The sequence below is a fragment of the Triticum urartu genome, chromosome 4 (assembly GCF_003073215.2).
Source record: "Triticum urartu cultivar G1812 chromosome 4, Tu2.1, whole genome shotgun sequence".
NCBI lineage: Eukaryota > Viridiplantae > Streptophyta > Magnoliopsida > Poales > Poaceae > Triticum > Triticum urartu.
The window spans coordinates 69,005,063-69,017,550 of NC_053025.1; the positions used below are offsets into that span (position 1 = coordinate 69,005,063).

Consider the following 12,488-nt stretch of genomic DNA (forward strand, 5'->3'; position numbering starts at 1 on the left):
TGTCCAAATAACTAGGCTGTAAAAGCTAAGATAACAGGCGATTCTTCAACAAATTACAACAAGGGTACATGATGACATGATACATCACGGGACCTAGGACACTGAGAGTCCAGAACAGGCGCACTGACAAGGCTCCAAGACATACAAGCTGTTACAATTAGTTGCTACGACTACAAGTAAATCTAGAACATCACCGACATACACCAAATAACAACACAGCAAGACCCCTAAAGCTGGTACTAATCTCAAAGCAACAACTGAATGCACATCCATTGGGCATTCCGTCCCACATGCGTCTTTACAGTGAGTCAAATCCTTGGATCTTCAGACATGAGCCATGGAGGAATCCGATATCATGCTCTGGCCCTCTTGCTACTGCTGCTGCAATTTGGGCATTTGTAGTGCTTGATGTGCTCAGCTTTGGCAGGAGTGATCTTCACACACTTACCGTGGAACCATGTCTCACAAGCATCACAGCAGATCCAGAATTCATCCTGTCCATAGTTATCGTTACACGCACCACATAATGCCTTTTCATGTTCTTCTCCCTCTTCTTCCTCGCCTCCACTGTCGTCCTCATCCTTCGGAGGTGGTGGCATCTTTGGACCCCTTGAGTTGGGTTCTGGCTGGCGAGATGGCTGGGGAAGTGTGTTTGCGCCACAAGACAACAAATTATGAGCTTAGTTTTAGGTCAGCATTGTTGCAGTAAAACGAAAATGGTTCATTACCTTAGTGCCAGATTTATTTATCTTGCTGCTGCTTTTGGGGTGTTTTTCTTTGACCTGCTTCTTCGCAGTTCCGGTGACAACCTCATATATGGTGGGGAGGTTGTTTATCATGCTAAAAAGCCGCTTCCTGCAACAAAAACACAAAATGTAACTAATGACGCTGATCTTCACTATATGTAAGAAATACAATCATAAGAAATACAATCACACCTTTAAAAGAATGAAATATCTAAAGGGACTAAATATGACAAGAGAAAACTTGTATCTATACAAGATGGTTAACGATTTTTTAATCTCAGAATCCACATAAGAAACCAAAGATCACAACAACAGCAAAGAGAGTACATAAAAAGGCTCACCTGTCAACCTAACCAAACTTCACATTTGCAAGAGAACAACATTTGATAAGCAGAAATACCTAGACAATTCATTTAAAGCAAAAACTGTTGACCGTAGATACTCCAACTGAATTTTCAAATTTGCATATCCAGAACTGCTCAAATAATTTCAATTTACTCATGTACAATCATTTCAATTGCAAGTGTGCATGCATGCATGTCTGTTCCTACAAAATGGTAGTTCCATTTTAGGTGGTGTGTCCTTTCGCGTACTCCGTTGTAAAACTCTACTGATATATCTGCACATCTTTTGGTTCAACTGTTGATGGATTATAAGAAATGATGACTAAAACAGCAAATTCGTTATTCATTAGCAGGAATGGGTTGATCATGATGTTAATAATGTATCAAAAACTTAAATCAAAATATGCATAGAAAACAAGAGATACTCCATGGACAGTAGTAAGGCTTAAAAAGGCTCCAGGTGCTAGGTGAGCGTTTACCCAGCACCAGCTCTTAGGAGGCTTAGGGGTAGGCAGCTACTAGGTCAGAGGAGAGGATGGGGCTGCAGCGCCATGGGAGCTCGAAGGTGAGATGGGGGAGGCGGGAAGCTCCAGTGCTATCTCCTAGCAGCTGACGAGCAGAGGAGATTGGGATGGAGGCATATACTCCCTCCCTTCTGGTTTAAAGGGCTTAACTCAAAAACTCCTCAACCAAAGTAGATAGTGAGTGCTGGAACAAATTACATGGGTTGCAAAACTGTCCAATTAGCACTTTTTCCCCGCAAAAAAGGTGCTTTAATCTGGCATTAACTCCAGCGCATGTATGCATGGCCACTAAATGAGTAGAAACAGCCACATGCACTAGTTAGTTTTCTTCTAATTGCCTCAGAATCTAAAAAGGTTGATGAAGAGGAACGAAAACGGGACCAACAAATTGGAAAAACTAAAAAAAAGAAGAGATAGGCCCAATAAACCAGAAAGGAGGGAGTATGGAAGAACAGCGATTTGGGAGACGAGCGACAGGCAGATCTATCATGAGTGTTGATTTGTGCATTGGAATCTGCAGATTAACGGTGGTGCAATACGGTGAGTGGTGTGGCCAATTTGAACAGTGCTACTGTATGTAGGTGGGTGGGACAGTAGGAGGATGGTGGTTAATGAGGCAAAGAATTTATCTAGACAAAACCACTCAAAGTAATGGAAGACACATGTTGACAGATTCAACCAATAAAAAATGAACTTTCCTGACAGTAGGGACTGGGGAGCATCATATATCATGCATAGTATCATAGATTAGTCTCTTACATGATCTTATTTATTGTCATGCATGACTCATAGTAACATAAAATTTATTATGATATAGTATCATAATAATATGATACCAGCCCTCCCTTTCTTCATTTAATTCGATGCCACCTCATCAAAATTGCCAGTTGGCATGCATGATACTAGCTATGATACTCCCACTGCGGGTAGCCTCGTACAAATGGGCGGGTAATAAAGAGTAGCATTTGATTACTGTCAGTGAAAGCCTAGCTCAATGTTTGGTAAAAAGCTCACCAATATATTGCTACAATTATTGTTAGTAATCTTAAAATAATAATGACAATGTGATATTGGTACAATTATTTTCCTTAGCCACATAAAAAGAGTAATTATGCTTGATAAAAGTACATTCTATTAATAATATTAAGATTTAAGTGCCATGTACGATTAAAGTGAAAAGGTATGAGGGAATATATATATATGTCTCAGTCAACTAGATAATTAACTAATTCTCACTTTTACAAATTCATTCATACAGATCTAAGAAGTTGTTCAGTGTGTTGAGGGAATAGGAATACATTTTGAGACAGAGGGAATATTGTCTTAGTCCAATGAGAATTACCTAATTATTTGATAATTTCACAAATATTTCATGCGAATCTAAAAATAACATTCCAATGTAATAGTTGTTCATTAAGTACCAAAAGTACTATTGTCTGAGTCGACCAAAACTTAACAAATCATCAATGAATTTTACAAATATATTCGTACATATCGAGAAACAATCACCGTGCTATAATGATTTGTTCATCTAGTGTAAAAGTATCTATTGTTTAAATATGAAATCTCGTACATATCTCCACATCGGATTGACGGCGCTTAGTGTCAACCAAGAACTAAGAAGCTCCATACGAATGAAGATAAAAATATAGTACATTAAACAATTGACACTAACCGCTCAATTTATCACTAAATGAAAAAATAGAAATGTTAACCATGAGATTAATACGAAAATGAGATATGTTATTTCATGTGCCGAAGTAGATTACCCAGGTATTTTAGGGTCAAGTAGATTATTTAGGGGCTTCTTTAGGGCAAGATAAACTATTAGCTATGACATACTTGCCCCTAACTGTTTTGGTGTTAATGACAACTCAAAAGAGGGGACGCACAGTGGAGATTTGGTGGGAATCAACTCACGTACACTAACCTACATGCACTCACAACCCATCCCATGGAAGAGAGAACCCACTTTGAAAACCTGGCTATGTTTTGTTTCTAGCACCCCAGGAACCAACTTCGGGCACAACAGAAAGGATGCAATTGGGTTGTAATGTTTCTGTTGAGCCTTCCCCCAGCAGCCCGGACCCTCCGGCCAGCCCCCCAGACTTAGCAGAAAAGTTTTCAACTTCGGTTGCAACCTCGGTGGGAGGCTCAAGGAGAATAGGGTGAGCCTATCGTGGCGCTCGAGAAGCTTTGGTTTTCGCACCGCTCTAGCGGACATTAGCACTCTCCCAAGAGTGCAAGGTTGGGGATACATCCTCTTCTCTAACTTGTGATTCTTGCTTAACTTGTTCTGTTAACTTGCTTGTTGCATCATATAGAATGGTCTCACCGTAGAGTGCATATGTAGAGAACTTAATGTATCCTCACTATCCCTAATTTGTCAAGAAAACCTTAAAAATTGTAGTCCCCTATATCGAGTGGCCATCTTTGTCATGTCAGAAACTCAGAACATCTGCAACCCATGGAAAATCTCAATTGGGATGCATGGAAAGGGAACTCTGCAGCGCTCCAGAATACTAATCCATATATGAAACTATAATATGAATACCCCTAGATAATAGCATGATGGACCAAAAAGAAAGAGACATAACTTAAAAGAAAAGAGAAAGACAGGAGCAGCAGATTTCCCCGATGTAAAGAAGATACTAAAAGTCTCTGATTAGTTGATTCTCTTAAAAAATCACTGACACTATTCTAATTTATTAGATTCTTGTTTAAAAGAATCAAAAAAGTTCAATAGGACGAACACATAAAGAAGTGTATAGAGCTGCAAGGTGGGTTTGTGCCAAGGATTCCGAGCTGCCTGGTGCTCGGGGCCTAAATGGACTTTTCACATATATGGCCATTAGTTACAGCTCGTATGGAAACACTTCCTAGCCCATGTGGAAACCCTAAAATATCTTCACAGGCTGGAGGAAGAATCTAAGCCATCCATTGCTTATTAGTTGCTGCTAGATCCTTTGCTTCGACAACACCAACAGTGTACCACACGAGTCTTTGCCTCCACAGACTTCTGCTTCGACACAATCCCGATGCCTCCTCTCTCCCTGCAGCACATCTGCCTCTCTCTCCTGCAGCACCACCATTCCTCCATCACCGAGGACTTCACTGGATGCCTTGACCACAGCTAAGGGCCGAAGCAAGCAAAAGGCAACCACCCCAGTGCTAAGGTGCGCTTCCACCTTTTTGGACCTTGGACAATAGTCAAACAAAAAGACTAATCCTGAAGGACAAATTCCTCCTTACCTACTACAAAATTTGATAAGTCATAAATGGAACAAAGCAGAAAGACACGGTGTATGATCAAGTCTAACAAAATAGAATGGAGGGGATCTATGGATGAATTAAAGCTAGATTTAACACCAAGTCTGTTAAGAATCAAATATAATATGGGACTACCTAGCACACAAAACCGAAAACAAATTTGACTAGATAACATGCAATAACACAAGAATATTCCAAGATAAAAGATGATAAAACAAGAGGCAAAAGATTTAGTGAACGACTAGATGCACTTATATGATGAGTCATTTAGTTACAAAAATCAACAAGATGAGTCACACATATATTGACGGAAAGAAAATTTTAACAAAATATTCCATGGTGATCGTTATTAGAGCATCTCTTAGTTAACAAGTGACCCAAAAGCGACTTACACATCGAGTGACAAATCACAAAGCGTCATAGCATGGGGTGGCAATCATATGTACTATAAAATTAACATGCCAGCTACAGAACATTGGCCTCCCTTGCAATGAACCTTCCAAAACATTTTAGCCTATTTAGGCTTACAAAACCAACATCGAATTACACCAACTTAACTATCAGCTGGACATGCCCAACTGACAGAAAATGATGTGTCAAAAGCCACTGATAAAACATGGATGGGGAGTACAGCAGTAAATTAGCAAGAATTTTTTACAATATATCTTTGTGTAAAAACACTAATAGGCTAAAGGCAAAGCATGGTATGGTTCATGTACCCAATCAAGTACTCCCTCCATGAAGTAATATAAGAGCGTTTAGATTACTACTTTAGTGATCTAAACGCTCTTATATTACTTTACAGAGGGAGTAATTAATAGATCCACAATGAAGAAAACAAAAGTTCCTCTACATTGCAGCTATTTAACGTTTTTCATTCTGCTGTATTTTTTAACTTTTATCTAAAAAACAAGAAAAAGATCCATATCCAGGTAGAAAAAGCAAGTTAAACTTAATTTCGGTTTGGTTTTGTTTATGATGCTGTAATTGTCAACCCACAGGTCAAAACCGTAGATTAAGTTTATTTACTATTTATCTGAAATACCGTATAATGTTCCTTGTGCTCATTTCATCTTGACCATGTGGACACAAAATTTAATATCAACAGTTATTCACCAAGAAACTGAAATATCTAACCCTGTATTTTCTCAACATTCCTGCACAAGTCCATTTCCATACAGCAGTAGTATACTCTGTCCAGTCCAATATATGTTACCCTCTAACTACAGTCTCCAAAATACACAGTTTTGATCAATATGTTTTATTGAATGAATATATGTTACAATATTGTGGGCACGCAAGTTTGCTACAGCAAAGTTTGGCCACAAAACCAGATATAAAAATTTACCAACTAAAGCAGAACAAATGGTGTAAACAAAGCGAAGAAGAACAGCTTCATGGAGGCATGGCCCATGTATGCTTTTGAGCATAGCTCATCTGGATAAAGCCGAGTTTTTATAATATCTGAACTAAGCAAACATCATACTTCACCAAGAATGCATTTTCCGACAAAAAAACTATATTATCGATGAAGTCAAGCTATGCTTGCAACATGGACATTGATTCTTGTGCTGTCTTTTGTTCTTCATGTGTCATCCAAGCCCTACCGTTCAAATCAGATCTTAGCCATCACAAAATACGTCATGCTTTCATGGGCAACCGGCCCCATTGTCTGGGCTATGCCCTCTCACACCCGATTGACCATCACCTGGTTCCCCAGCATGCCTACCGCTGCTTCGCCCCCGTCGACATTGTCTAGCACCGCTTCGCTATCCCTTCTGTTGTGGCCGACAATACTTGATACCAGCTCTACCGCGGCCCTGGCAATAGTCGTGCTTACCCTCCCAACATCCACTCCATATGTGTACTCTTCCTCTCCAACAGTGGCGAGATCGTTGAGTCCATGTACTTGTACTCCGACTCGGGAAAGATCTAGGATGGAGAGTGGCAAGCCTGGGAATTAGTGCTGATTTGTAAATGGTCGTGATTTCGCCTAACCACTAATGAGATTGACTAGCCGAACTAGAGCTTTTGTGAGCTTCATTCGAGCAAAGGTCAAGCTCAGTGAGTCACTGTGAAGCTCAAAGCTGCTTTCTAGCCAAGCGTGGGTAAGTCTTGTCTAGCCTGTTTTCTCGTTGACAGACCTAGCATGCAAATGACTAAAGTTTATGCTTCCAATATGCTTGATGCACACCGTGGGAAAAACAGTTACATTGACAACATATGAACTGAGGCCTCACTATCCGGTGGTCACATTATCAGAATATGACTAAAACCAGAGCACAACAACATTTGCTAAAAGATGAAGGGTAGAGCAACACTATACAAGCATAAGCAAATCATAAGTAAAAAAGCTGCGTGCCTAAAAAAATGCAATACCTGGATTCTTTGTCAAACCCGAATCTTGCTCCAAAGTAGAAGGCTACTGCTAGCAACCAGGCATCACTGTGCACCGCAACAAGTGACAACCAATCTTTCTCATCCATCCCATCCCGAGCAAAATTAATTCCCAGTGCCGGCTCTGGAAGTTCTGGGGGAACCTCCTCTGCAGGCAAGTTCACTTCCCATGTTTCATTGGGAAGACCATACAGACATAGATTCTCTTTCTCTGAAATCAAAATGGCAACCTCTTAAGCCCCCTGGTCCCATTCAAGACTATATTCTATCCAATAAAAACAAGCCAGGACCAAGAAAGCCTCAGCACGACTGCAACTGTGTGCCCAAGAAACAAAAACGAGAAAAGAAGAATGAGGAAAAGATCCGTCCAATCAGACTCTATAATGCGCCTTCGCGATCATAACACAACAGATACAACTTTTAAGACTAATCCGGGATAAATACTACAGCTGCCAACGAAGACTAATCCGGGATACACTAAAATATGGCAAATTATTGAGCATATCATCTGACATCACGAGGACATGTGGTGGTGAACTAAAGACGCGAAAAAGAATGCCAAACGAAGATGGCGTACCAAAACTTGGAAAGCCTCGAAAGTTCTCCACAGGATAGCCTGATCTAGTACTGTTAAACTTATGCACTATGTCCGTGGAAAATGACTAATTAAATAAAAGCCCGAAAATACCCTTCATAAGATGGATACCATGGTCATTTGGTTACACCGCACCACACATCATTTTTCTGTGTGAAGGGCGACGAGAGCACTAGTCAACAAATCAGGAAAAAAACAAGCGCCCCACCTCATCCCTTTCTCTCTCTTACCCACACCCACTGACACCCACCCACACGCACACGCACACGCACCATTTTTCTAGTACAACTGATCTGTTAGTAGATCGAAAGCAAGAAGCACCAAATTAAAACAGAGGGAAACAATCCAGTGGCTTTTCCTGCAAAAATCACAAAGCTTCCTAAAGGTTTGAAAAATCCCCAACCCACCGGTACAGTAATTCCAGCGAAATTCCCCTACAGAAATCGGGGCAGAGAGACTCCCAAATTAGAGCCAATAACAAGTTAACAACAAGTAGCGCACAAATTTCCTCTTGAGAGAAGAGGCAAAGAGAAAACCACGCCAGAAACACAAACTCCACTCAAGCAGGTAAACAACCGCATCACTTCCATGTGAAACCTCAGCGAATTCGAGGTCCGAGAACGGCGAATCGGAGACGGTCGCGAGCTCACCTGGGTCGCACTGCTGGTAGAACTTCTCCACATCTGCAAATCCACCAACCAAAAAACCAGAAACTAATCAGAACCTCCAAATCCTCACCACAGAACCCCGGAAATACTCGAAAAAAATATCGGCCGGGGAGAAGAAAGCGAGCGCGCACCGGTGGTGAGCGCCTTAATCATGCCGGCCCGCCGCGCGCGGAAATCCCTGAACACGTCCTCCGGCGTGCGATGCGTGCCTCCCCCGTCCATTTGGAGGCGCGAGCGTCGCCTGAGCTCCGGGGCTAGGGTTAGGGTTTTGGTGGCGGAGGCGACTGGCCGAGGCGAGTAGTAAGGCTTTGGAACAGCGAGGGGATTGGCGACCAGCCGAGGAGATGGATTTTGAGGAGAGAGTGGAGCGGAATGGCCAGTTCGGGGGACCGGAGCGCGGGCTTTGAATCACATCGAGGTTCCATCTGCAAATTTACCGCACTTGCCTGTTCTGCTGGTGGAATTGCATTCGCACCCAGGAAAGGTTTGCGATTTTCAGCTGCGCCTCCGGAGAAAACGGTCACGCGCGGCAAAGCCCTGACCGCTGTAAAGCCGTGTTAAACGCATGCCCGATGGATGAGCCGCTGGTGTGTGGGTCCTGGCAGCGGCTGTCTCTGGTTCCGTGCGACTTTGCACACCTCGAAATAAGCGAAAATTCATACAGATGTACCAGTCATATTACGGAACCAAATAATTTCAAAACACTTAGAAGCTGCACATTAACTCTCACCTTATTCCTTATTTCTTGACATAAATAAAAAAATCAACCAATAAGAAACGTGGGGTGTGTATGTTTTCAATGGCTTAGACTACGTTGCACGAGATGCAGTAGTCAGTTCATTGCATGCAATAATATTAATTAGCAAATAAACATTAAGTTTTTTTGTTTTCGCCTTCACCTTCATCGGGGTGCACAACATAAGATGATTTATGCACTGGTACGGAGGGAGTAGGGACTTGCACCTGCGCATTGGTCTACCGCCATTCCGTTGGGGCGTGTTTGTTTCTTTTTAGTCTAAACACACTTCTTTTTATTGATTGATATTAAAAATAATGGGAACACTCCCTCAAAAAAAGGATAATGAGAAGACAATTTATATCGGGTGGGTTTAGGAACCACAGACAGCGTCCTACCCAAAGTCCTAAAGCATGTGTAGTAAAGCTATGTACCTCTTGTACCTCTATGTTGATCTCACGTCCTTCAAAGATGAAGGAACACTCGGTGAACTAGCCTTACGTAGCTTGAATCTCCTTGATGATTGTAGCATATTTTCCTCATGTATCTCTGAGTATGTCATTGATCACTCCTTGATAATCAGAGGATATTATCACATGTAAAGGGCTCGAGTAAGAGATAACTGAGGCACGCGGAGACGACTATGTATCTCGAAGTTCACACCCTTGTGGATGCTAATCTTCGTTTGGAGCGGTGTGGAGGCACAATGCCCCCCAAAAATTGTCTAGGGATCACCGTAATCTCCTCACGCCCTTGCACAATGCAAGATGCCGTGATTCCACTAAGGGACCCTTGAGGGCGGTCACCGAATCCGTACAAATGGCAACCCTTTGGGGCGGTCACCGAACCCGTACACTTTGGCAACCCTTGAGGGCGATCACCGGTACCCGTCAAATTGCTTAGAGCGATCTCCGTAAATTGGAGACCTTGACGCTTGCTCGGAGCTTTACACAACAATGATTGAGCTCCGAACACCAACAACCGTCTAGGGCGCCCAAGCACCCAAGAGTAATAAGCTTCTCGACTTGTAACTTTCATGTATCACCATGGATAACTCAAACTGATGCAACTAATGCAATCGCAAGGGCACATAGAGTGCCCAAGTCCCTCACTCTCAAATCCCACCAAAGCAACGAAAGCTATGGAGGAAAAAGAGAGGAAGAACGAGAACATCAAGAACTCAAAGATCTAGATCCAAGCGGTTCCCCTCACAAAGGGGAGAAAGTGATTGGTGGAAACGTGGATCTAGATCTCCTCTCTCTTTTCCCCCAAAACTAGCAAGAATTCATGAAGGGATTGAGAGATAGCAAGCTCTAAGAAGGTCAACAATGGGGGAAGAGCACGAGCTAGAAGGATCAGGTTCAATGCGGAAGAAGACCCCCTTTTATGGGTGGGAAAAAATCCAACCGTTATGTGCTCAGCCCGCACACGAGCGGTACTACCGCTCCAATGAGCGATACTACCACTCAGGCGGTAGCAACAGGAAAATAGAGCAACGGCTAGGAACTTTGGGGTGGTAGAGCTGCCAGAGTGGTACTACCGCTCATCCCAGCGGTACTACCGTGGGAGAAGTAGAACAGGGGAGTAGAGGAGGCAGGGTAGAGCATAGCGCGACGGTAGTACTGCAGTAGCGGTACTACCGCCCGAACGGGGCGGTACTACCGCTTATTGGCGGTACTGCCGCACTTCACTGCCGCCCTACTACCGTTGAACCTGTAAGTGCATCTAGTGCCCCTTAGTGATTTTGGTGTATTAAAGACTTATAGGTTAAGGGACTAATGAGTTTGTGAGTGTACATAGGTCTATAAGTCTATGAGGAGTTTGATATTTACGATGAAAGTCGACCCCTAAAAATGAATGTCTTCAGCTGAAGACTTTGGTTTTCTTGAAGACTTTGAAAGTGAAGAAATTGGTGTGACCATGAAGACTTGATATTCATGCGAGGATTATGAAGCGTGAAGACTTTTGTTTTCGTAGTTTCATTTTCTCTTTCTTGAGTCATAGGTGTTGGGGAACGTAGTAATTTCAAAAAAAATCCTACGCACACGCAAGATCATGGTGATGCATAGCAACGAGAGGGGAGAGTGTTGTCTACGTACCCTCGTAGACCGGAAGCGGAAGCGTTAGCACAACGCGGTTGATGTAGTCGTACGTCTTCACGGCCCGACCGATCAAGCACCGAAACTACAGCACCTCTGAGTTCTAGCACACGTTCAGCTCGATGACGATCCCCGGACTCCGATCCAGCAAAGTGTCGAGGAAGAGTTCCATCATCACGACGGCGTGATGACGATCTTGATGTTCTACCGTCGCAGGGCTTCGCCTAAGCACCGCTACAATATTATCGAGGATTATGGTGGAGGGGGGCACCGCACACGGCTAAGAGAACGATCACCAAGATCAACTTGTGTGTCTAGAGGTGCCCCCTGCCCCTGTATATAAAGGAGCAAGGGGGGAGGCGGGCCGGCCCTTGAGGCGCGCCAAGGAGGGGGGAGTCCTCCTCCTAGTAGGAGTAGGACTCCCCTTTCCTAGTCCAACTAGGAAGAGGGAAGGGGGAGGAAAGAGAGGGAGAGGGAAAGAGGGGCCGCGCCCCCCTCCCCTAGTCCAATTCGGACTCCCCGTGGGAGGGGGCGCGCCACCTCCTAGGCTGCTGCCCTCTCTCTCCCCTCAGGCCCACTAAGGCCCAATACTTCCCCGGGGGGTTCCGGTAACCCTTCCGGCATTCCGGTTTTCTCCGAAATCACCCGAAACACTTCCGATGTCCGAATATAGCCGTCCAATATATCGATCTTTATGTCTCGACCATTTCGAGACTCCTCGTCATGTCCGTGATCATATCCGGGACTCCGAACAACCTTCGGTACATCAAAATATATAAACTCATAATGAAACTATCATCGTAACGTTAAGCGTGCGGACCCTACGGGTTCGAGAACAATGTAGACATGACCGAGACACGTCTCCGGTCAATAACCAATATCGGAACCTGGATGCTCATATTGGCTCCCACATATTCTACGAAGATCTTTTATCGGTCAGACCGCATAACAACATACGTTGTTCCCTTTGTCATCGGTATGTTACTTGCCCGAGATTTGATCGTCGGTATCTCAATACCTAGTTCAATCTCGTTACCGGCAAGTCTCTTTACTCGTTCCGTAATACATCATCCCGCAACTAACTTATTAGTTGCAGTGCTTGCAAGGCT

The 12,488-nt window shown here is 43.4% G+C and overlaps 1 protein-coding gene across 1 annotated transcript; it reads right to left on the minus strand.

The window, feature by feature from the left end:
- LOC125550721 (PHD finger protein ALFIN-LIKE 8) lies at positions 1 to 8,953 on the minus strand. The gene is made up of 5 exons (XM_048713791.1): positions 8,676 to 8,953; positions 8,527 to 8,559; positions 7,264 to 7,492; positions 729 to 855; positions 1 to 638 (listed from the first exon to the last, which is right to left on the minus strand). The coding sequence occupies exons 1-5, from the start codon at positions 8,764 to 8,766 to the stop codon at positions 354 to 356; spliced, it is 765 nt and encodes a 254-aa protein (XP_048569748.1). The 5' UTR covers positions 8,767 to 8,953; the 3' UTR covers positions 1 to 353.
- Between the last annotated feature and the right edge of the window lie 3,535 nt (positions 8,954 to 12,488).